At 36.5% G+C, this 27,964-nt stretch overlaps 1 protein-coding gene across 2 annotated transcripts; it reads left to right on the top strand.

The window, feature by feature from the left end:
• The first annotated feature begins 1,126 nt into the window (after nt 1–1,126).
• LOC110460388 (nicotinamide phosphoribosyltransferase-like) lies at nt 1,127–27,964 on the top strand. Of its 2 annotated transcripts, XR_002464007.1 has the most exons (10): nt 1,127–1,212; nt 5,293–5,523; nt 17,751–17,879; nt 18,200–18,358; nt 18,575–18,705; nt 20,388–20,616; nt 21,077–21,337; nt 22,936–23,058; nt 26,991–27,661; nt 27,702–27,964. XR_002464007.1 is itself a non-coding variant. In XM_021513263.1 (9 exons), exons 1-9 carry the CDS (start codon nt 1,156–1,158, stop codon nt 27,114–27,116), a joined length of 1,446 nt encoding a protein of 481 aa, XP_021368938.1. In that variant the 5' UTR covers nt 1,127–1,155; the 3' UTR covers nt 27,117–27,964. The 2 variants fall into 2 exon arrangements, 1 of the variants encoding a protein (XP_021368938.1); XM_021513263.1 differs by having other exon boundaries at nt 26,991–27,964.

Here is a 27,964-nt window from a genome sequence, read left to right as displayed (position 1 = left end):
TGGGCCAATCCCTACCGACCAAACTCTCAGACTGCATATAAAGTAACAATATAGTATCATTTAATAACAGTGTTTAGGATCATATTTGAATTAAGAAGTAATAGGGTATGTCACTGAAGTCTCACCATTACCCTTTCACAAAATCACACTTTTGTTCAGATCTAAACTTTGATGTTAAATGTTGTTTGACCAGAATTTTGAACCTGTGTAAGTTGTTGGTAGCCTTAATATTTTTTGGTAATGCATTCCAATATTTTATTGCATTCTAAGAGAAAGATATGTTGACTCTTCCCCATTTATTTTAGTGTATATAAAAGTTTTAAACTGGCTTGATCTTGTACACCTCTTGGATATTTTTCATTTTTTTTAACACATGGTTTAATCTCTGTTGAGCCACTCTATTACTTACATTCAACATATTTATTTTTTCCAGTTCTACAAAAGTTGTTATTTTCCTCCAATCTAAATCCAAAATAAAACGAACAAACTTGTTTTGTGTAACTTGAAGTTTGTGTTTAAGAATTTTTGGAGATACCCTCGTACCAAGATGAGTCAGCATAGTCAAAATGACACTGGATAAGTGCCAAGGAGTGTTTTTCTTGATGACAGAGATAGTTTTTTTCTGTTTCGGTATGAAAATTCTAGTCTGATTAATTTTCTATATAGAATTGTTCACAATAAGTTGTCCTGAAAGAAACTGGTCTAGATTTAAACCCAAATATTTTACATGTACAGTTTACTTTGGACTCAACTTGGTATGTCCATTGCATTTGATATTAAAACAAGTAGAAGGTAAATTTCTCAATTTTCCTTCCGGACCAAATAGGACACTTTCTGTTTGTATACAAGCACCGTGACAGGACTCCAGTGTTTTGGATAATTTATATGATGTTATGTTAACTAATTCATTTCAAACATGACATTATTGATGTATTTTTCGTTTGCTAATTGAAACTCACTGTGTGTAATGTTTTTTCAAAAGAATTAATAAAGTTGAGTATTTATGAAATGATTCATATCATTTCTGATACCAGGAATTACGGTCAGTTTACTTTCGAAAAGAAATGTTAGAAAAAAATAGGGTGATCTCCCTTCGCGCACCGACTCGCATCGTTGCTATGACGTCACAGTATTTCATAGTATTAAGCGTACAAAATGGCGTACCCGGCCGGAGGAACAGACAACATTCTGCTTATCACCGACTCATACAAGGTAAAGTAATTGCGTTCGATACTGTTGCTTGGTTCACATACTCTTTAGTATAATAAGGCCACAGTCCGGTATTTTTGGGGGTGACCTGAGTATCTAATGATGTGTCAGGCTAACATAAACATATCGAAACCAGCAGTGATAGTTATTTTTTCAGTAAATCGCCGAATCAACTATTTCACCACCAGTCGGTATACCTTTGTGAAATCAGTCGTCTAGACAGGCAACGTACGTTTTAAAACGTACATTATGAGGTCTTAAATTACACAATTAATTAAAACAATTAATCAAATATATGATGTTTAACGTAATAAATTAAGGTAATCTCCTAGAATCTATTCTCAATGGAAAATGAAAGTAGAAATAAAAATCCAAATTAGTTTTCCTTTGAAATAAATTTTCAGAAAATATCTCGGCCAAAAAGACATGTCATATTTCTAAGAAAATTGTTTCAACAGATTTTTTTAAACCTACATATATTTTAATGGTGAATGTACAAATGTGCTACATGCTTATATATTATAAAACAAAACAAAAACTGTAAACATGTTGTTTTGATCATGAAACAAACATACCTGATTTAATAAGCAATTGACACTGCTTCAATTTAATTCCATAAACATGTAGTTCAACCAGAGCAAATGGAAATGTAATGCTAAATATTCACGTTTTCTTGCTGATTTTTTTTTTTAATTTAAATTTAAGTTATTAATTTCACACATTAATTAATGCTTGTCGTGATGATTTAATTGCTTCATGCTACATAACAGGACCTCACATGATCATTATGATCCGGTCAGCTAAGCCTAACTAAAATATTCTGTCCTTTTGACCCATGCATTGAATTTTCATACCAAGCATTTGCATTTTGTTATCTTGTAATTGCCCACCTATTTATTCACATACAGGTAGTACAGTATGCCTGATGAACTAGTTGTCTGTAATGATCTAGGGCTTGCAGTTGACCATTAGAACTAAGTATGCTGTCAATTAAAATTTGTCTCAGTTGTCAATAAGTAGGTCATTGATGTTAAAAAATAATATGTGAGTCAAACAAAAAATATATGTGTTTCAGGTGTCCTGACCTACCCTAGATTTTACTGCCGACCCTAGATATTTTATCAGAAACTCGTATCTAAGATTAACTTATTAGCCAGGCAAAGTTCACAGCCCTAGATTTTACTGCCAACCCTAGATATTTTATCAGCAACTTGTATCTAAGATTAATTTATTAGCCAGGCAAAATTAGTTCACAGCCTGACTCATTAAAATGTACTTTCTTCATGTTCCGAGAGTCTGACCTTGTTCTTGACAAAATAATAGCCATTGTAATCTGTGAAATGCATTGTAAAATTTGAAATAAAGCATAATATTAATTCACAAAAATAAAAAATTAACATTGAAATAAAATTATTTGCCTTAACTCATGATCACTAATAATTACTCTATTTTTTCAGACATGTTACCTGAAACAAATATATTTTTTGTCCTGATGCTATTTTGCCATATAAACCAAAAATGAATTGCCCATGTACCCAGTAGTTTGAACACGATAAGGTTCAAAGAACCCATCTTTGAAACAAAAGGGTTCTGCTCTCAATTATACATTTGATGAAGATAAAATGAATCATGCAGCAGCATAAGGGTTAAATTGACTACCTTTGAAGATGGGTCTAGCTTCTATGTAATCTTCAAAGTACATGTATGATACTTTCACCCTGGCAATGGTTCAGATTCTATACTTGCAATTGAAACCAATTGTATAGCTTACTCTGATCTTTCAATTTTTATCATGACATATTCCAAGGGTGCAATGAAGATACTGGTATGTGCTTTAAGACTGTGGAACCCTTGGGTTCTAAGACAAAACAGTTCTTTTCTATATAACAATGTGAAAGATTTTGAGATCATGAAAAGTATGTATTTTAAATGTTACTATTATCTTTTATTTTTACGATGATGATGTACTGGAATGTAAAAATATTTGGAAAAATAAAAATTGAATTTCATGTGATTGTTTGACAGTGATCTATTGCTATCCGTCTTCGTCCGTCATCCGTCGACTTAAACTGAAATACTGGCAAAGGGATTTCATTAATATTTCATGGGAAGGTTACTGACATCTACCTGACCAAGTGTTGTTATTTTTTCGGGTCGATCAGAAATCCAATATGGCCGCCATGGCCGTCATTTTGAAAAACTATTTTAAACTTAAAGTTAAGTTCTACTGGGCAAATTAAACTGAAACTTTGTTGGAATGATAAACTCATGGTCCTGACAAAGTGTTGTTATTTTTTCGGGTCGATCAGAAATCAAATATATATAGCCAATACGGCCGCCATTTTGAAAAACTATTTCAAACTTTAAGTCAAGTTTTGCTGGGCCGATTGAACTGAAACTTTGTAGGAATGTTCGACTCATGATCCTGACAAAGTGTTGTTATTTTTCGGGTCGATCCGTAATTCAATATGGCCGCCAAGGCCGCCATTTTGAAAAAACTATTTCAAACTTAAAAACAAGTTCTAATATGCCGATTTAACTGAAACTCGGTCTAGGAATGATCAGCTCATGGTCCTGACAAGCTTAAGTTAACGTACTATTTTGTACTCAAATTGGTACATATTTCAAAAACAAAAATAAATACTGTAGGACTCAGGTGACCGTTTAGGCCCATGGGCCTCTTGTTTCTTACAGGATCGATAATTATAATTAAAGAACAGATTACATGAAAATGAACATTTTTGACAAAATAAATGGCCGCAAACATGTACTGGTATATATCTGCCCATTATAATATATCAAAACTTCAAACACAGACAATCCTGGTATCAGTTACTCTAAGGTCTTCTTTTAGATACAAAAGTGTGTAGGAAGTCACAGTCAGAGAGATCAACATCAAAAACACAGGCATCATTACACAAATGAACCCTGTTTTTGTAGCAAGAAAAAAGAGTGCAAGGACCCCATTCTGTGTCTCCTGTTGATGCTGCATTTGGGAGGAAAACTACATGTAAACTGTACATTTGTAATGCTTTATTTTCTGTTTAATAACTGCCTTATTTGGTCAAGCCTCGACCAAATTAGGTATGCACACACAATGGCAAGACTCGGGCTAAGTTGTGTTGCCAATATGATCCATGCATCTTATTTGATTCTGATTTGTTGGTTTCGTACTTTCCATTCAGAAGCTGCCCATAAAACAGTTCAATTTCAAAAAAAATAAAATGTATGCACATACATAATGTCATCTTCGCTAGCCAAGTGCTCGATTCGTATACACTCTGGATTGTATACGAAGCGAACACTTGGCTAGCGAAGATGACATAATGTCAAGTCTGAGGCCAAGTGCAAAATCACAAATATAAATGTATAAATTTGTGCATAATTAATGAAGCTAGTTAATTCTGGATGAAAAAGATATTGATGATTGGTTTCCATTCAGTAAATGACGTAAAATGCTTCAGTTTCCACCAGCTACAACATTGTCATGAAAGTTGGGAATATAAATTCTATGAATTCTAGAATCGTAAGTACAACCAATGTAATGTAACCACTTAATTAGGACCCCAATCTTGAAATGATACATTAGATGGAGTGTACCCAGTAAACCTCACAGATCTACTGTAGGTTGCAATTGATGCATTGTACCCAGTAAACCTCACAGATCTATTGTAGGTTGATGGAGTGTACCCAGTAAACCCCACAGATCTACTGTAGGTTGATGGATTGTACCTAGTAAACCTCACAGATCTAGTACTGGAGTTTGATGGAGTGTACCCAGTAAACCTCACAGATCTACTGTAGGTTGATGGATTGTACCCAGTAAACCTCACAGATCTAGTACTGGAGGTTGATGGAGTGTACCCAGTAAACCTCACAGATCTACTGTAGGTTGATGTATTGTACCCAGTAAACCTCACAGATCTACTTTAGGTTGATGGAGTGTACCCAGTAAACCTCACAGATCTACTGTAGGTTGATGTATTGTACCCAGTAAACCTCACAGATCTACTGTAGGTTGATGGAGTGTACCCAGTAAACCTCACAGATCTACTTCATAATACTTTGCTCCTACTACCACAGGTGACACATCATTACCAGTACCCTCCCAACACAACAGTCGTCTGCTCCTACTTCGAGAGTCGTGGGGGTAAATTTCCAAGCACAGTTTTCTTCGGTCTGCAGTACATCATAAAGCGCTTCCTAGAAGGTCCAGTGGTCACAAAAGAGAAGATAGAGGAGGCCCGTGATCTGTACAACGCTCATTTTGGTCATGAATACTTCAATGAGGAAGGATGGAATTATATCTTGGAGGTAAATATCATGTTTTTTGTTCAAGATAGTTTGTCAACAATGTGTGAAGGAGAGGCTGTGAAAAGTAGTCTGTTACTCTGGTGGTATCTATCACAAGTGAAAAATACTAATGTGCTATACCTGCAGTACATTAGTGTATTTGGGATATATAAGTAATTCTATTGCTATAGGTTCTTTTGCTTCAATAAGGCTATATATTATAATGATAGAAAAATCAAAATGATCATTTAATTGTCTTTGAACTTTGAACTAATTGGATGCAGGTACTACATACATGTATATACTAGGACTTTTCATGTGATGCCCAATTCCTGTCTGTATGGGAATGTCTTAGTGGAAAACATATCTGACTATGAGCCTTCCTGTGCACAGGGGAATATATCTAATTGTAAAATGTATTACATGATGGCCTTTATGTTTACGGGTGCATGTCTCAATTGTTTTGTATCTAATGTTATACAATACAATTATACAACGGTAGTCTAGTGGTAGGACGCCGGGCTCGTGACTGAAAGGTTGCGGGTTCGAGTCATGTCACAGCACTGTGTTGTATCTTTGAGCAAGATACTTTACTCCGCGTGTTCCAGTCTACTCAGCTGTAAATGAGTACGTGGTTGGGCAGAGCTAGAATTGTTGAATGCTATAGTTGTGAGTGCCGGTTATCAACCATATCCAGCAGGTAACTAACACTGCCTCAGCTAGATATCATTTTCCACACAAATCACAGAAGGATTTTAATAGATAGGTTTGTAAAGAACAGAGTTAGCAATTTTTGAACAGAAAATATCAAAAAACGAAAAAGGTGCAATGGACTGTTCTCATGTTTAGTGATACATTATTTAACTCAATATTACTTTAATTTATATAAGATGTATTTATAATTATAATCCACTAACAGATTTTCCTCAGTAGTGTCTGCTAATGATGTGCAAAATGTAATTATAACTATACACTGACATTAGGTCTGATGATGTAAGAATCTTTTCACTGGTCATTAACACCTGATTGCTCAAGGTGTGATGTGTACATATTTATCGGTTTCTACAGCAGCCTGTGTTAGCACTCGAGATAATTAACCTTCAGAAATGGTTTATTTATGACTTCCAACACTTCAGTTAAAACCCCGCTCAGGTTTCTGTTTGTAGGTTTGACAGGTCCCAAAGGAGTTGATGAGCACATTCAGGTGGTTTAATACCAGGTGTAACACTATTAGCTCTGTCAACACAAGCTGTATGTGATGTCTGACACCGTTAATCAATTATTGTAATTAATACAGAAATACATCAATTGAAAATGCTTCAGTTGGTAAAGGACAAATATTATGAAAATTCCTGTTGATCATTACAGAGTAAACGTCATTGCTGACTACAATAATCAATAAGGTGGCTTGGTTCAGCCTGGCTGCTCTGGGCCTGCTGGTCACTAAGTATGAGCTCATAGCTACACAGTATTGTTATGCCTCAGTGCAGTGTATTTTGTCTTCTTCCTATTGTTTACTGTAAATTGTGTTCTCATACTTACTGTATATATTCAACAATAACTAGTCTTTGAGACAGGTAGATTATTGTGTGCAAGTTAGCAACCTATGTAAGGTCTGAGGGATTCAAATATATGTACCTATCCCAGTAATTCCTTTTATTGAACAGGTTTCAGCAAACCCCATTTATATATATATAGTGATAATGCAAAGCTTTTTTCAAAAGTGAGGTTCCAAGTCAGTGGTTAATTTGGAAATGCACAAGAATACAAGTCTTTATTTTAAAAAAAAGGGTTCCCTGGAAAACTTAAGAGCTTTCAGATATTTCACAAACAAGGAATTTTATGTAACAACTGATGCACACAAACTGCTTATTTACATTTATTCATTGAGATGAAAGTTAAACCAAGCAATATGCTGAATTTAAGGAGAAGTTATCATAGCTGCTATATATATGGCTTCATCTTTGTAAAAGGAAACAGGTGCAGGGTTAGGGTTGTAAAAAAACTTTTAAAAGTGTTGGTTGTAAACAACTCAAGTGTCTGCTGAATCAGCATTATCTTCATCCTACTTCTTTTCTGTCATTATTTATTTCATATGCTGAATCATTAAATAAGTTACAAAAAACAAAATGACATAAAGGTGTAATTTACAAGAATTCACAACAGTGTCAGTCACCCTCTCAACAGCTGCTATCAACAAGATATTTATTAAATTGCATAGACAAATGCTTCCAGAATACACATATCCATGATCTCTTGAACTTGTGTAATTTAAGTAACACATAATCGCTCAAGGTTGGTCAGCAATATATTGAATACATGACTGGTCTGAACTACCTGTGTAGTGTACATTACAACCTGTGTAGTGTACATTAGACCTGTGTAGTGTACATTACAACCTGTGTTGTGTACATTAGACCTGTGTAGTGTACCTTATACCTGTGTAGTGTACATTACGACCGGTGTAGTGTACATTATACCTGTGTAATGTACATTACAACCTGTGTAGTGTACATTAGACCTGTCTAGTGTACATTAGACCTGTGTAGTGTCCATTAGACCTGTGTAGTGTACATTAGACCTGTCTAGTGTACATTACAAACTGTGTAGTATACATTACGACCTGTGTAGTTTACATTACGACCTGTGTAGTGTACATTAGACCTGTGTAGTGTACATTATACCTGTGTAGTGTACATTACGACCTGTGTAGTGTACATTATACCTGTGTAGTGTACATTACAACCTGTGTAGTGTACATTAGACCTTTGTAGTGTACATTACGACCTGTGAAGTGTACATTACGACCTGTGTAGTGTACGTTAGACCTGTGTAGTGTACATTATACCTGTGTAGTGCACATTACAACCTGTGTAGTGTACATTCAACCTGTGTAGTGTACATTAGACCTCTGTAGTGTACATTACGACCTGTGTAGTGTACATGACGACCTGTGTAGTATACATTACGACCTTTGTAGTGTACATTACGACCTGTCTAGTGTACATTAGACCTGTGTAGTGTACCTTATACCTGTGTAGTGTACATTACGACCGGTGTAGTGTACATTATACCTGTGTAGTGCACATTACAACCTGTGTAGTGTACATTATACCTGTGTAGTGCACATTACAACCTGTGTAGTGTACATTCAACCTGTGTAGTGTACATTAGACCTTTTTAGTGTACATTACGACCTGTGTAGTGTTCATTACGACCTGTGTAGTGTACATTACGAGCTGTGTAGTATACATTACAACCTGTGTAGTGTACATTCAACCTGGGTAGTGTACATTAGACCTTTGTAGTGTACATTACGACCTGTGAAGTGTACATTACGACCTGTGTAGTGTATATTACGACCTGTGTAGTATACATTACGACCTTTGTAGTGTACATTACGCCCTGTGTAGTGTACATTAGACCTGTGTAGTGTACCTTATACCTGTGTAGTGTACATTACGACCTGGGTAGTGTACATTAGACCTGTGTAGTGTACCTTATACCTGTGTAGTGTACATTACGACCGGTGTAGTGTACATTATACCTGTGTAGTGCACATTACAACCTGTGTAGTGTACATTATACCTGTGTAGTGTACATGACGACCTGTGTAGTGTACATTAGACCTGGGTAGTGTACATTACGACCTGTGTAGTATACATTACGACCTGTGTAGTGTATATCACGACATGTGTAGTGTACATTAGACCTTTGTAGTGTACATTACGACCTGTGTAGTGTATATTACGACCTGTGTAGTGTACATCACGACCTGTGTAGTAAGCTTCCAGGTACATGCTCACCTTGCTCCTGGCTGTAATATAGTTCTATAACCTTGCCTGACTGTAGCCTTGCAGATCAATAGGGTGAAAATCTGAAGCATGGAAGCAGCAAATATTTTTTCATTTCTTTTGATTCTTTTATCATTAAGGTAATAGGATTGTGTCACCATTTCTCAGTAGAATTTCTTCAAATTTTGTAGTTATATTGCTTTGAAATAAAGAAAATTTTCTGCCACCAAAAAAATATAGGTTGTCATAATTTTAAGGAATTTAAATGGAAATTTATGTAAAAAGGAGTGACATTTGGAAAAAAAATGAAAGACAAAATAATGTCAATAAAAATGATACTGCCATAGACTAGTATTGCATTAATGTATATCAATTTAATAAATGCTGAAATTATGTCAAATAAATTATCTATAAACGATTGAAAATAGACATTTTATAATAAAACCATGTGCACATAGTAATTGCAGGTAAGAGTTATCTTTCTTGAAAAAAATCACAGTAGTGAAATAGGTAGCTGTTTTCCTAAAGTACAGAAAAATGGATACATGTGGCTCATTGATAAAAAAAAACCTGAATTAATGCCTGCATTGCTTTGAAATACTTTAATATTGAGAGAAAACATTGTTCTGTCAATAAAAAACATACAATATTCATCAGTTTAATATTAAACATTAGAATATGCGGAAATCGTGATACTGTCACCCTACATTGGATTTTCAACTAGGGATGTACTTCCTACTTCCGATTATCAATACACTCCCTATTACCTTAATAGGCTCAGTAATGGTACTCACTATAACACTTGTGTTCAATCACCAGTGGTATAAGCTACTGATAACAACCTGTGGAGTGATGGGAGTTAATGGTTACACCATTACACCACAACCCTCCCTAGGAAATGACTGATGTCTGCTACTGATGCTGGGCTATATATGGCTATGGCGCCATGTCAGGAAGTGTCCATAGGCCTGGGGGTACTTTGCGACTCGCGGAGAGGCTTTGTTGCTGGCTAGCACACACCTTTTGATCACAAAGGTTTAAGGAAACCAAGAGTTCTGATATGACTCTGTATTGACATTACAGTATTGATCCACCTACAGCTAGACCACTTCATACTCTGTTTTCATTAAATGTTACTAAAATAGCCAGGATATTTCATAGTGAGACAACCTGACTGTAATATGGAGGGATTAATTAGTAAAGAAATTAAGAATGTCCTGGTTTGAGACCTGTATAATTAATTAAGCAATAACTTACAGATGGGAAAATACAGGTGGACTCTGACAGGTGTATACTTGATCATGACGATACACAATACTAACCTATTGGCTCCCACACCTGTAAACTTGATTACACAGAAAGTACAAGAGAACACACACAGGTGTATATAAACCAATAGTTTGAATACGATTCATCAGTTTGGTATGAATAATAAAGGCTAATTTTGTTTTGAACACAAACAGGAATTGAAAACTTATTTAGATAGCTTTCGAAAATGTCTGTTTCCATGTCAGGCAAAGAGTGTAAATGGCTGGTGTCTGGACTCTAAACGGCTGAAAACAACTCACTAAGCCACAGTGGGCCGAATCAGTAAAGTCAGATGGCATAGAGACATTCCACCCAATAGCACTCTAATACTGCAGGCAGTCAGGGGAACAGGTAACATGTTTACCCATTCCGCCCTTAATGGATGTTAAAAGTAGGTCATAAAGATGACTGGGCTGTTGGGCTCCTTCGTCTCTGTTCATTGATTCCCCTCACTCCTAACTCAGATAGATTTTCTTATTTTCCAGTTGCTAGTGTTACAGGCTATAAAGTTTGTTAAAGATAACCATGCTCCACGTGATCATGTATATAAGTAAAACAACTTAACTTTTTCCAACAAAGATCCATAAGGTGTAGAGTAATGATGTTTGGCCACTTGTATTATAAGCTAATTAGTGGCTGATAAATATGACATTGACCAACTTATCTGATGGTCACAGGTGTAACATGTTTGCCAATACCATGCAATGATACAGGTCCGTTGGGCCTCTTGTTACAGTGAATGTCAAACAACCCCCCTTCCCACTACCCATGGTATGTGTCGTCTGTCACCCTGTAGTGAACTCGGCCTTCAGCCTGTTCAGGTGAGGTGAATATCTACAGCTCGAACACTGCAATATGGATTAGTGGTGGCTGAGGGTGTTCAGAGTAAAGTATAAACTGCATCCAGAATCCTGAAGTGTTTGCCCAACCCTGAAGATTACTGTATTTATCTCTACCTTCAGTGAGACCTGAGCCTTGAGTGGAAAACAAACTTGTCCATTGGGACATACTGATCAGGAAAACAAGCATTATTGATTGGTGATAACCAAAGGACTCTTTTCCAATGAACATGAGATATTTATCTATGAAATTTTATGGAAATATTTTCATATTTTTATTAATAAAATTGTATTTAAATCATGAAATTTGAAGATAAAATTTCAATTGCAACTGCTAAACATATTTAATAAAATTGATTTTTAACTTAATATTGCATGTCCCTGTAAATTGCGTTTAATATGTTGACTTCATATTGATATAGGGCCATTCAATGTACCAGGAGTATTGTATATATATGGTGTCATGGACAGAGGCTACAATTATTAAAACATTGGTGCTTACAGGAATATACTTCCAAGGGCAGTTAGGACAATTTCCAAGTACTGTTGCATCTAGATATGTACGTACATCGATTCCAGAGCAGTTTCCCACTACTGTTTTAACTTTGTATGTACATCGTCCCTAGAGCATGCAACTTGTCTCTGTACTATCATGGAGATTGCTGATTGTCCTCTGAATCGAAATTCTAGCACACACAACAATTAATTTGCTTGTAGTGAAACAATATAGAATGATAAGGGCTGCTGTAAATAGATTTCGTTTTTACTCTTATATGATAGCTTACCTGCGATTTGACTTTACTATTGCTCACAGGTCCGTTAAGCAACTAACTAACTTGACCTAATAAGTGCCTATCTTTCCCCTTTTTGTCTATGAATATCATTGATAGGTATTATTAGTTCAGCAAAAAAAAAAGAAAATTAACAAGTACTGTACCATTTCTAGTCAATTTAGAAAGTGAAAGTGGAAAACCTGTACTCAGAAATAATCGTAATATCCTTCCTGCTATCAATATCTCGTTTAACCACGGATAATAATTTGTGAACCACTTTGAGATGACTTACGAACTAGGTTGTGATAAGAACCACAAATTATTATAACTACTAAGTTATTTTGTGTGTGTGATTAAAAAATGTCATACATACATTTGGAGAAAAGATTAAATGTGGTGGAAAGATATATATAGCGTCTTGGGTTTGCATAGACAACTGGTAGTGTGTCAGGCTATTGACAGTATATATATGGTCACAGGTTTGATTCCATCAGGTGATCAGGCTATTGACAGTATATATATATGGTCACAGCTTGATTCCATCAGGTGATCAGGCTATTGCCAGTATAGATATGGTCACAGGTTTGATTCCATCAGGTGATCAGGGTATTGACAGTATGTATATAATAGTCACAGGTTTGATTCCATCAGGTGATCAGGCTATTGACAGTATATATATAGTCACAGGTTTGATTCCATCAGGAGATCAGGCTATTGACAGTATGTATAGTCACACGTTTGATTCCATCAGGTGATCAGGCTATTTACAGTATATATATATGGTCACAGCTTGATTCCATCAGGTGAGCAGGCTATTGCCAGTATAGATATGGTCACAGGTTTGATTCAATCCGGTGATCAGGCTATTGACAGTATATATATAGTCACAGGTGATTCCATCAGGTGATCAGGCTATTGTCAGTATGGTCACAGGTTTGATTCCATCAGGCGATCAGGCTATTGACAGTATATATATAAAGGTCACAGGTTTGATTACATCAGGTGATCAGGCTATTGACAGTATGGACACAGGTTTGATTCCATCAGGAGATCAGGCTATTGACAGTATGTATAGTCACACGTTCGATTCCATCAGGTGATCAGGCTATTGACGGTATATATATGGTCACAGGTTTGATTCCATCATGTGATCAGGCTATTGACAGTATATATGGACACAGGTTTGTTTCCATCAGGTGAGCAGGCTATTGACAGTATGGTCACAGGTTTGATTCCATCAGGCGATCAGGCTATTGACAGTATATATATAGTCACAGGTGATTCCATCAGGTGATCAGGCTATTGTCAGTATATATATGGTCTCAGGTTTGATTCCATCAGGTGATCAGGGTATTGACAGTATTTATATAATAGTCACAGGTTTGATTCCATCAGGTGATCCGGCTATTGACAGTATATATATAGTCACAGGTTTGATTCCATCAAGTGATCAGGCTATTGACAGTATATATATAAAGGTCACAGGTTTGATTCCATCAGGTGATCCGGCTATTGACAGTATATTTATAGTCACAGGTTTGATTCCATCAGGTGATAAGGATATTGACAGTATATATATGGTCACAGGTTGGATTCCATCAGGTGATCAGGCTATTGACAGTATATATGGACACAGGTTTGTTTCCATCAGGTGAGCAGGCTATTGACAGTATAGATATGGTCACAGGTTTGATTCCATCAGGGGATAAGGCTATTGACAGTATATATGGTCACAGGATTGTTTCCATCAGGTGATCAGGCTATTGACAGTATATCTATATGGTCACAGCTTGATTCCATAAGGGGATTAGGCTCTTGCCAGTATAGATATGGTCACAGGTTTGATTCCATCAGGCGATCAGGCTATTGACAGTATATATATAGTCACAGGTGATTCCATCAGGTGATCAGGCTATTGTCAGTATATATATGGTCTCAGGTTTGATTCCATCAGGTGATCAGGGTATTGACAGGATGTATATAATAGTCACAGGTTTGATTGCATCAGGTGATCAGGCTATTGACAGTATGGTATATGGTCACAGGTTTGATTCCATCAGGCGATCAGGCTATTGACAGTATATATATAAAGGTCACAGGTTTGATTACATCAGGTGATCAGGCTATTGACAGTAGGGTCACAGGTTTGATTCCATCAGGTGATCAGGGCATTGACAGTATGTATATAATAGTCACAGGTTTGATTGCATCAGGTGATCAGGCTATTGACAGTATAGATATAGTCACAGGTTTGATTCCATCAGGTGATCAGGCTATTGACAGTATGGTCACAGGTTTGATTCCATCAGGTGATAAGGCTATTGACAGTATATATATGGTCACAGGTTTGATTCCATCAGGTGATCAGGCTATTGACAGTATGTATAGTCACACGTTTGATTCCATCAGGTGATCAGGCTATTGACAGTATGTATAGTCACACGTTTGATTCCATCAGGTGATCAGGCTATTGACAGTATGTATAGTCACACGTTTGATTCCATCAGGTGATCAGGCTATTGACAGTATAGATATGGTCACAGGTTTGAATCCATCAGGTGATCAGAATAATTTGTGTCCTTCAGCTAGATAGTTTAAACTTTGTTGTGTATTACAGTTTCTATGGTGTTTTCAAGTAGTACAGTACTATAAATAAGTTTATGGAAATCCACACCCATAACAAACAGCATGTTATTATACAATCACCTACAGTATACACATACCCAGTGTCTGTTTGACCTTAACTTTGCAACACCCTCTTTCTACTATATACATCTGTACATGAATTTGAAAATTATAGCAGTTTTTTTTTCTCAAAATATTTTCTTAATTTTGGGGAAATAAATCTTTCTTTTTTTTTGCTATGGGAAGAAAAACTGTATTTGGTTGTAAAACTAACAAAATTAAACCACTCACACCTGAATACATAATAGAGTTCCTATGGGTTTCATGTGGCAAAATGTCTTTTTTGAGTAAGACTTCTTTCATACACTACAGATTGTGTTTAATATGTACCGGTATATACGTTCTTTATAGTATCACAATAGTAGATTTAGAGCTACTGTACATATCATAGGTTATATTCACATGAACAAATTTGAGATGTATCCTTTAAATGTAAGGTGCCAGGTCAGAGAAATAAGACAGGATACTATATATACAAATGGTGTATATTAATAATGATAAAACTGTATACAGGGAAATTGATCACTACAGTTAAATATTTCCTTTTCCGCCCGCTGTAATGAGGCCAAATGTATCGTTACAGAGAACATGAGTAACAACATAATATCAAACCAACTAAATGTGAAGGCGAAATTAGCACTGGGCGAATATAGGAATTATTCCAGAGAAGGACGAAGGTTTTACTGGGCGAAAATATCCCGGTTTAGAGTAATACTATTAAAGATATGGTTAGACATTATCATAAACTGATGATACACTTGAACCAAATGTTAAAAACTTTGCCTTTAGTAGGTTAAAGGAATTCAGGAAATACATAAGTGTCATCAAAGCAGACAAACAGGAAGAGCTATAATAAGGTCACTAAGGCAGGTTTACTGTTGTATATCCACGGTATACAGGTGGTCCTAATCAATGGATGGTCACTAAGGCACGTTTACTGTTGTATATCCACGGTATACAGGTGGTCCTAATCAATGGATGGTCACTAAGGCACGTTTACTGTTGTATATCCACGGTATACAGGTGGTCCTAATCAATGGATGGTCACTAAGGCACGTTTACTGTTGTATATCCACGGTATACAGGTGGTCCTAATCAATGGATGGTCACTAAGGCACGTTTACTGTTGTATATCCACGGTATACAGGTGGTCCTAATCAATGGATGGTCACTAAGGCACGTTTACTGTTGTATATCCACGGTATACAGGTGGTCCTTATCAATGGATGGTCACTAAGGCACGTTTACTGTTGTATATCCACAGTATACAGGTGGTCCTTATCAATGGATGGTCACTAAGGCACGTTTACTGTTGTATATCCACGGTATACAGGTGGTCCTAATCAATGGATGGTCACTAAGGCACGTTTACTGTTGTATATCCACGGTATACAGGTGGTCCTAATCAATGGATGGTCACTAAGGCACGTTTACTGTTGTATATCCACGGTATACAGGTGGTCCTAATCAATGGATGGTCACTAAGGCACGTTTACTGTTGTATATCCACGGTATACAGGTGGTCCTAATCAATGGATGGTCACTAAGGCACGTTTACTGTTGTATATCCACGGTATACAGGTGGTCCTAATCAATGGATGGTCACTAAGGCACGTTTACTGTTGTATATCCACGGTATACAGGTGGTCCTAATCAATGGATGGTCACTAAGGCACGTTTACTGTTGTATATCCACGGTATACAGGTGGTCCTAATCAATGGATGGTCACTAAGGCACGTTTACTGTTGTATATCCACGGTATACAGGTGGTCCTAATCAATGGATGGTCACTAAGGCACGTTTACTGTTGTATATCCACGGTATACAGGTGGTCCTAATCAATGGATGGTCACTAAGGCACGTTTACTGTTGTATATCCACGGTATACAGGTGGTCCTAATCAATGGATGGTCACTAAGGCACGTTTACTGTTGTATATCCACGGTATACAGGTGGTCCTAATCAATGGATGGTCACTAAGGCACGTTTACTGTTGTATATCCACGGTATACAGGTGGTCCTTATCAATGGATGGTCACTAAGGCACGTTTACTGTTGTATATCCACGGTATACAGGTGGTCCTAATCAATGGATGGTCACTAAGGCACGTTTACTGTTGTATATCCACGGTATACAGGTGGTCCTTATCAATGGATGTTCACTAAGGCAGGTTTACTGTTGTATATCCACAGTATACAGGTGGTCCTTATCAATGGATGGTCACTAAGGCACGTTTACTGTTTTATATCTACGGTATACAGGTGTTCCTAATCAATGATGGCCACTAAGGCACGTTTACTGTTGTATATCCACGGTATACAGGTGGTCCTAATCAATGGATGGTCACTAAGGCACGTTTACCGTTCGAGATCCACAGTAGACAGGGGGTCCTAATCAATGGATGGTCACTAAGGCACGTTTAATGTTGTATATCCACGGTATACAGGTGGTCGTTATCAATGGATGGTCACTAAGGCACGTTTAATGTTGTATATCCACGGTATACAGGTGGTCGTTATCAATGGATGTTCACTAAGGCAGGTTTACTGTTGTATATCCGCGGTATACAGGTGGTCCTTATCAATGGATGGTCACTAAGGCAGGTTTACTGTTGTATATCCGCGGTATACAGGTGGTCCTTATCAATGGATGGTCACTAAGGCTTGTTTACTGTTGTATATCCACGGTATACAGGTGGTCCTAATCAATGGATGGTCACTAAGGCAGGTTTACTGTTGTATATACGCGGCGTCTAGCCATATGACATCATATGGTTCACCTTTTATTTCTGTACATATGTAAATTTCATACTATGAGAACTATAAAGAATTTTTGTTTTCATTGCAGAACCACGATGGCAAATTACCCATGAGGATAAAAGCTGTCCCTGAGGGATCAGTGGTCCCATACAAAAATGTTCTCTTCACGGTGGAAAACACAGACCCAAAGTGTTTCTGGCTCACTAACTACTTTGAGGTGAGTGACTAGTCCTAGACCATCACTTAGTGAAATTTAACTGTTTTTTGTTCACTCAATCATTTGAAGTGCCGGCCCTAGACTTATCACTAGAAGTCTCACTGCATGTGTCAAAAGTCATTCTTGCCTCAGTTTCATTAAACATAAACATTTATGGTATAATTTTCATTTGACAAATATTGTTCATTGTAGACCCTGCTAGTTCAGACCTGGTACCCCATGTTAGGTTACTTCACCAGTGTATTGTTCATTGTAGACCCTGCTAGTTCAGACCTGGTACCCCATGTTAGGTTACTTCACCAGTGTATTGTTCATTGTAGACCCTGCTAGTTCAGACCTGGTACCCCATGACAGTGGCCACAAACTCCCGCTCCCAGAAGGAAGTTATTGCCAAGTACCTGGATGAGACTGCCGATAGTATGGATGGTCTGGGTTTCAAACTCCATGATTTTGGTTTTCGTGGATCTACATCTGTTGAGGTAACTTTAAACAAACTTGTGTGATCTTAGCAATAGCTGCATTTAAATATAAAGAGAGTTCTAAGTTTAAAAATAATAACATTATTTAATAGCATTCAATAGATAATTAGCGAAACAAATTCTACATGTGTCAACTCAAACAGAATTATCTCCCTTCAGTATGTTGGAAAAATCTGACAATATGTGTCAAGGTAAAGCAAGTGATCTCCCTTTCAGTCTGCTGGGATAGGTGGAACTGCACACTTGGTGAACTTCTGTGGTTCAGATACAATTACTGCGATCACCACAGCCAAAAGGTTTTACGGCTGTGATATGGCAGGCTTCTCCATACCTGCAGCAGAGCACAGGTATGTATGTATTCTGCTGCTTAGTTTTCCAGTTAGCTAAGGAAAGGTAAAATATAATGAGAGCATGGATTACCAAATTTCAGGAATTATCAGGAAATTTCAGGATGTCACGCTTGATGACTTTTGAAGTGGAAAGCTTATGTGCAAGATGTCTCATGAACCCCTCAACAAATCATGCTTATATATACTGCATAGTATAATAGTAGTGTAGCATTGAGTTATACTCATGGTTAGATTTTAATTGCCATAGGTCAAAGATAAAGGGTCAAATGTCATGGGCAAAACATCCGTCTGTAGTAAAAGAAACTTGTGTACAAGAAATCGTATGAACCCCAGTTGTGGGGGATATATTTATGTGAGCCCCCACTCGCTTCTATTTTGCCTCTTTTTCATCTCATTCATTTCGATGGTAAAATTTAGTACAGATCTGCATAAAGTTTATCCATTAGGATGTTTATCCATTAGGAAAATGTAATGTTAACACTGGCTGGATTTGAAGATTTAAGGATGAATATTTGACTGAGCAAGTTTTTCCCATTCTATAGGGTAACTGTTTAAGTGTAGTTCCATTCTTCAAATAAGTAAATAAAAACTTAAGATACACAACATTTGATATAGCGCCCTATCAAGCTAGAATAAGCCACTCTAAAGCGCTTTACAGTACATAGATGTACAATCAATACAATTAGCATATACATTAATCAATGAGGAGTTTGTAGGAGCTGCCTTATCAGATGCTTACTACTAGTCCTATGCCACCTGGCTGATATCTCCCTATGTGTGTATGCCTGCGCGTGTGCTGGAGATGTATTGTACATACTTAAGTAGTTGTAGATATTAAGCATATGGAGACTGGATGTAAATAAAGTTGTTACCTCACTGAAGCCAAAAGGGTGGCGTCTTTCATCCATCCTTCTGTTCATCAGTCATCCACCCTTCTGTTCATCAGTCATCCATTCTTCTGTTCATCAGTCATCCACCCTTCTGTTCATCAGTCATCCACCCTTCTGTTTATCAGTCATCCACCCTTCTGTTCATCAGTCATCCATCCTTCTGTTCATCAGCCATCCACCCTTCTGTTCATCAGCCATCCACCCTTCTGTTCATCAGTCATCCACCCTTCTGTTCATCAGCCATCCATCCTTCTGTTCATCAGTCATCCATCCTTCTGTTCATCAGTCATCCATCCTTCTGTTTATCAGTCATCCATCCTTCTGTTTATCAGTCATCCATCTTTCTGTTCATCAGTCATCCATCCGGTGTCTGTCCAGCATCAACACTTTCCTTGAATGGTCTTTTTGTTGAAAACTGTTAGCCTCAGAGTGATGATGTTTGGCCAGTACTTAGAAGGTACCTGGAGTAGATCGAGTGCTTTAAATGTCCCTCATATGAATGACTTCCACCTACTTTAAGGTCACAGGGGTCTGTGGGTCAAATGTTTGAGACCCCCATCCTATAACATATATGTTCTTGTTGTGTGTGAAGAAATAAATACCATCAGGCTACCGGGAAGGTCCCATCCCTAGGGACTCCATTCCATGGTCAGGGTGAGTAGTTCAAGCTCATTGGCCTCTTGTGTTGAAAAAAACGTGCTTAATCTTTATATAACCATTTTACCAGCACATTTTCCTATTCTTTTTTGAAACATTTGAAGCATTAACAGAGTTGTTTTACCATTTCAGTACAATAACAACATGGGGACGGGATGGCGAGAAGGAGGCATTCATTAACATGCTCACTCAGTTCCCAAATGGGCCAATGGCCTGTGTCAGCGACAGCTATGATATTTGGAATGCATGTGAAAATGTGTGGGGAAAGGAGCTCAAAGACATGATAATTACAAGAGGACAGAATGGTGGGGTACTTGTGGTGCGACCAGACTCGGGGGATCCAGCAGAGGTTGTCATTAAGGTAAGGGACAAAAAATATTTATACACAAGTGTTTCATGATACATAAAATAAGCTGAATTACCCAAAGGAGGAACAGGCATGTTTTTGTGCAGGAATAAGGTGTTTTCTGTGGTTACCATCTCTGTCATTCTAAAAAAGTCACTCAGAAACTGAATTTCTGTCTCAGTTTAAATTTGACACCACATTTGTTGATTAATGTTAACAGTATAACAGAAAACTCCAATAGATTCAGATTGCAAAATATTCCGACTGTAATAGTTGCCACTTTAATACCACCTATAGAGTTAGTTTAGAGACAGCAAGTGTACAAATGTAAGGTGAATATAGTTTAGCAAAATATAGATAAACATTTAACTAAACATTCCTGGAATTTTAGTAGGTTACCTTTTACCTTACAAAATTGTGAATTTTTCCTAAGGTTATTAAAACGGCAAAATTAATACATTTTAATATTATGTAGGTGCTGAACATCCTTGGAAATGCATTTAAGACGACAGAGAACAGCAAGGGTTATAAAATGTTACCACCTTACCTGAGAGTTATACAAGGGGATGGCATCAGCTATGAAAGTCTGGGTGAAATCCTGGAAGCCATGAAGTCTAATGGATGGAGTGCAGACAACATTGTATTTGGGAGTGGAGGAGCTCTGTTACAAAGAATGGACCGAGATACACAGAAATGTGCCTACAAATGTAGCTACGCTGTTATAGGCGGCAAGGAGGTACAGTATCAGGTTTAGCTACTCTGTTCAAGGGATATTTTATTGGGACTACTTCTTTGATCTGTCGGTTTTGTTATAAAAAATCCTTTTGTTCATTAAACATAACACTCAAAAATCACAGGAATAGTTAAATGGGTTTTTAACGGCTTATTTTCAAATACAACAAGGCTTGAAATCATAACTTTTAGCCTGTAGCTGGCTGGGATGGAGATTTGTCAAGTTTGTTCAACTTAATGACCTTGACCTACATTCAAGGTAGCAGGGTTCAAATCTGTTAAAAACCTTCAAGCAACCTTTTTCAACAGGACTAGGAGGCCAAGTATAATGATAATTGGTTTATATCTCACTGGGAGAAAAGCTATCAAATGTGTTCTAACAAATGATCTTAACCAATATTTAAAATCATATGATTATCATATTTTGAAATCTTGAAACAATCTCTTCTAATGAACTATGATTCTTAGAATAACAACACGTTTCTCTATTGAGGAGCTTTTAGGGTTATACATAACCACACTCAAGGTAAACTTGATAAATGTATCAAAATTCTTCTAGTTGACCATGAGACAAAAATGTATGATAATTACCATGTAGTCTGCAGCATGCTACAACAGTAGTGAATTACCATGTAGTCTGCAGCATGCTACAACAGTAGTTAATTACCATGTTGTCTGCAGCATGCTACAACAGTAGTTAATTACCATGTAGTCTACAGCATGCTACAACAGTAGTTAATTACCATGTAGTCTGCAGCATGCTACAACAGTAGTTAATTACAATGTAGTCTGCAGCATGCTACAACACTAGTTAATTACCATGTATTCTGCAGCATGCTACAACAGTAGTAAATTACCATGTAGTCTGCAGCATGCTACACCAGTAGTTAATTACCATGTAGTCTGCAGCATGCTACACCAGTTGTTAATTACCATGTAGTCTGCAGCATGTTACAACAGTAGTTAATTACCCTGTAGTCTGCAGCATGCTACAACACTAGTTAATTACCATGTAGTCTGCAGCATGCTACAACAGTAGTGAATTACCATGTAGTCTGCAGCATGCTACAACAGTAGATAATTACCATGTAGTCTGCAGCATGCTACAACAGTAGCTAATTACCATGTAGTCTGCAGCATGCTACACCAGTAGTTAATTACAATGTAGTCTGCAGCATGCTACAACAGTAGTTAATTACCATGTAGTCTGCAGCATGCTACAACAGTAGTAAATTACAATGTAGTCTGCAGCATGCTACAACAGTAGTTAGGGTGAATGGCTATTATATAAGTGCCATGTTATTTCTCCGTTGACCAAACTTGAAGAATAATGAGCCATTATTTTTAATAGAGGAACCATATTGTAATCAGATGTGTGATTATTCCTATTTTTATGTACATGTTGATGTGCCTATAGTACCATAGCTGCCGAAACTTAACCCAAATTGTTAAGACAATTTAACCAGAACAATTTAAAAGTTTAATGGTTTAGTGTTTACACACTTCAATCTTGATGTGACCTTTCTATTCTTCCAAATATGCATTTTGGCTAATAAGGGGAGACAAATTTCTAGTTTGAAGAGTGATGCTCTCCTGTTACAGGTTAATGTGTATAAGAACCCTATCACAGACGTGGGAAAGAAGAGTAAGAAGGGACGATTGACATTAGAGTACGAAAATGGAAAATATACGACTGTGGAGGAAGGAAAAGGCAACCCAACTCTGGTAGGTAGTGCTGTCATGTAACGTACTAAATATTGTAGGTAGTGATGTCATGTAACTTACCAACTCTGGTAGGTAGTGCTGTCATGTAACGTACTAAATATTGTAGGTAGTGCTGTCATATAATGTACTAAACATTGTAGATAGTGCTGTCATAAAACTTACTAAATATTGTAGGTAGTGCTGTCTTGTAACTTACTAAATATTGTAGGTAGTGCTGTCATAAAACTTACTAAATATTGTAGGTAGTGCTGTCATAAAACTTACTAAATATTGTAGGTAGTGCTGTCTTGTAACTTACTTAATATTGTAGGTAGTGCTGTCTTGTAACTTACTAAATATTGTAGGTAGTGCTGTCTTGTAACTTACTAAATATTGTAGGTAGTGCTGTCATGTAACGTACTAAATATTGTAGGTAGTGCTGACATGTAACTTACTAAACATTGTAGATAGTGCTGTCATGTAACTTACTAAATATTGTAGGTATAGTGCTGTCTTGTAGCTTACTAAATATTGTAGGTAGTGCTGACATGTAACTTACTAAACATTGTAGATAGTGCTGTCATGTAACTTACTAAATATTGTAGGTGGTGCTGTCATGTAACTTACTAAATATTGTAGGTAGTGCTGTCATGTAACTTACTAAATATTGTAGGTATAGTGCTGTCTTGTAGCTTACTAAATATTGTAGGTAGTGCTGTCATGTAAGGTACTAAATATTGTAGGTAGTGCTGTCATGTAACGTACTAAATATTGTAGGTAATGCTGTCATGTAACTTACTAAATATTGTAGGTAGTGCTGTCATGTAACTTACTTAATATTGTAGGTATTGTCGGACAGTACTTAACATCTAATTTCAACAATTGAAGATATTTCAGAATTATGTAATGCACCTCTCACAGTCGACAAGAAATATAGTGCAAAATTTTCAGTGAAATATTGTACAGGCTGAAACAGTTAAGCCATTAAACTATTATCAGTTACAACTCGTTTAGTATAGAATGTTGCACTTATGATGAGGCTACTGATTTAGAGACACTCTTTATATGGTCATAGGCTGCTGATTTAGAGACACTCTATATATGGTCATAGGCTGCTGATTTAGAGACACTCTATATATGGTCATAGGCTGCTGATTTAGAGACACTCTATATATGGTCATGATTCTGAGAAGTACTGTTCATATACTTTAGTATTGCTGAACACGTAGGTTGTCTAACATGTACTGTTTATTAGGTGTCTAACATGTACTGTTTATAAGGTGTCCAACATGTACTGTTTATAAGGTGTCCAACATGTACTGTTTATAAGGTGTCCAACATGTACTGTTTATAAGGTGTCTAACATGTACTGTTTATAAGGTCCCTAACATGTACTGTTTATAAGGTGTCTAACATGTACTGTTTATAAGGTCTCCAACATGTACTGTTTATAAGGTGTCCAACATGTACTGTTTATAAGGTGTCTAACATGTACTGTTTATAAGGTGTCTAACATGTACTGTTTATAAGGTGTCCAACATGTACTGTTTATAAGGTGTCCAACATGTACTGTTTATAAGGTGTCTAACATGTACTGTTTATAAGGTGTCTAACATGTACTGTTTATAAGGTGTCCAACATGTACTGTTTATAAGGTGTCCAACATGTACTGTTTATAAGGTGTCTAACATGTACTGTTTATAAGGTGTCTAACATGTACTGTTTATAAGGTGTCCAACATGTACTGTTTATAAGGTGTCCAACATGTACTGTTTATAAGGTGTCTAACATGTACTGTTTATAAGGTGTCTAACATGTACTGTTTATAAGGTGTCCAACATGTACTGTTTATAAGGTGTCCAACATGTACTGTTTATAAGGTGTCTAACATGTACTGTTTATAAGGTGTCTAACATGTACTGTTTATAAGGTGTCCAACATGTACTGTTTATAAGGTGTCCAACATGTACTGTTTATAAGGTGTCTAACATGTACTGTTTATAAGGTGTCTAACATGTACTGTTTATAAGGTGTCCAACATGTACTGTTTATAAGGTGTCCAACATGTACTGTTTATAAGGTGTCTAACATGTACTGTTTATAAGGTGTCTAACATGTACTGTTTATAAGGTGTCCAACATGTACTGTTTATAAGGTGTCCAACATGTACTGTTTATAAGGTGTCTAACATGTACTGTTTATAAGGTGTCTAACATGTACTGTTTATAAGGTGTCCAACATGTACTGTTTATAAGGTGTCCAACATGTACTGTTTATAAGGTGTCTAACATGTACTGTTTATAAGGTGTCTAACATGTACTGTTTATAAGGTGTCCAACATGTACTGTTTATAAGGTGTCCAACATGTACTGTTTATAAGGTGTCTAACATGTACTGTTTATAAGGTGTCTAACATGTACTGTTTATAAGGTGTCCAACATGTACTGTTTATAAGGTGTCCAACATGTACTGTTTATAAGGTGTCTAACATGTACTGTTTATAAGGTGTCTAACATGTACTGTTTATAAGGTGTCCAACATGTACTGTTTATAAGGTGTCCAACATGTACTGTTTATAAGGTGTCTAACATGTACTGTTTATAAGGTGTCTAACATGTACTGTTTATAAGGTGTCCAACATGTACTGTTTATAAGGTGTCCAACATGTACTGTTTATAAGGTGTCTAACATGTACTGTTTATAAGGTGTCTAACATGTACTGTTTATAAGGTGTCCAACATGTACTGTTTATAAGGTGTCCAACATGTACTGTTTATAAGGTGTCTAACATGTACTGTTTATAAGGTGTCTAACATGTACTGTTTATAAGGTGTCTAACATGTACTGTTTATAAGGTGTCTAACATGTACTGTTTATAAGGTGTCTAACATGTACTGTTTATAAGGTGTCTAACATGTACTGTTTATAAGGTGTCTAACATGTACTGTTTATAAGGTGTCTAACATGTACTGTTTATAAGGTGTCTAACATGTACTGTTTATAAGGTGTCTAACATGTACTGTTTATAAGGTGTCTAACATGTACTGTTTATAAGGTGTCTAACATGTACTGTTTATAAGGTGTCTAACATGTACTGTTTATAAGGTGTCCAACATGTACTGTTTATAAGGTGTCCAACATGTACTGTTTATAAGGTGTCTAACATGTACTGTTTATAAGGTGTCTAACATGTACTGTTTATAAGGTGTCCAACATGTACTGTTTATAAGGTGTCCAACATGTACTGTTTATAAGGTGTCTAACATGTACTGTTTATAAGGTGTCTAACATGTACTGTTTATAAGGTGTCTAACATGTACTGTTTATAAGGTGTCTAACATGTACTGTTTATAAGGTGTCTAACATGTACTGTTTATAAGGTGTCTAACATGTACTGTTTATAAGGTGTCTAACATGTACTGTTTATAAGGTGTCTAACATGTACTGTTTATAAGGTGTCTAACATGTACTGTTTATAAGGTGTCTAACATGTACTGTTTATAAGGTGTCCAACATGTACTGTTTATAAGGTGTCCAACATGTACTGTTTATAAGGTGTCTAACATGTACTGTTTATAAGGTGTCTAACATGTACTGTTTATAAGGTGTCCAACATGTACTGTTTATAAGGTGTCCAACATGTACTGTTTATAAGGTGTCTAACATGTACTGTTTATAAGGTGTCTAACATGTACTGTTTATAAGGTGTCCAACATGTACTGTTTATAAGGTGTCCAACATGTACTGTTTATAAGGTGTCTAACATGTACTGTTTATAAGGTGTCTAACATGTACTGTTTATAAGGTGTCCAACATGTACTGTTTATAAGGTGTCTAACATGTACTGTTTATAAGGTGTCTAACATGTACTGTTTATAAGGTGTCTAACATGTACTGTTTATAAGGTGTTTAACATGTACTCGTCTAACCTTTTCCTTTTCTGTCTCTCCTAGGATGCATTGGTTACTGTGTTTGAAAATGGCAAGTTACTAAAAGATTATACGTTTGCTGAGGTGAGAGAAAATGCAGAGCTGGAACTTGTAAGACAAAGGAGGGGCCAGAGCAGCTGTAAGGTTTAGGCCCTGTCCAGGTTTAAAACTCGCCGAACGGGGACCATAGTGCGGTGTTTAAAGTCAGAAGCATTGTAGCAGAGATTTCCATCGCCTATAACATCACAAATAACATATACAAATATGATATCATTTTAAAGTTCTCACTGGCTGTAGAATCTACTAGATGGATGTTGAAATAGAATTCTGATACACAATCTTAAACAGACTGCTGTGTAGAAAAGACAGAAAGGTGTTCTTTGTATTATTTCAATTTTTAGAAACAATAAGGTTGTTGGTACAGGAACAATATAGATCATGACTAGTATATTATGATGATATTTTCCAGAGTTACACTTTACACTTTCGCGGTGTGATTGTTAAGAATCATTATACGTTAGAGTCCACTGTTATGGTTCAGTTCATGTCATCCTTTCCGAAGTCTTGGTTTTCCTCTTTTTAAATATATAATCACGCTTTATTGTCAGTATCTCAACCTTTAAAGTTAGAACTTATATGTGCTGGCATATAACAGAGCAAAAGAGTGAACAGGTTTTCCCTAAAATGACCCGAAGGTTAGTTTTTACACCCGAAGGTTAGTTTTTACACCCGAAGGTTAGTTTTTACACCTGTGTTTGGTATCAAACATGACACCAAATCATGAAATGGCTTAATTATGAGAATGTTTACCCTGATGATCTTTTCTGTGTTATGACAGTGAATATTTATAGGTAATACAGTATATAAAATCTGATTCCATTTTTATTTTTTTATGTACTTGTGATGTTGGTTCAATTTCACAGGAATTATTGTTCTGTTGATATCACATTTTACTTATCTACTCATTCACCCCTGACATTTCATAATGAACTATTCCT

Source organism: Mizuhopecten yessoensis, unplaced genomic scaffold (assembly GCF_002113885.1).
Source record: "Mizuhopecten yessoensis strain PY_sf001 unplaced genomic scaffold, ASM211388v2 scaffold10377, whole genome shotgun sequence".
Lineage (NCBI taxonomy): Eukaryota > Metazoa > Mollusca > Bivalvia > Pectinida > Pectinidae > Mizuhopecten > Mizuhopecten yessoensis.
The sequence above is the reverse complement of the archived record's forward strand: the minus strand, read 5'-3'. Positions and strand labels throughout refer to the sequence as shown.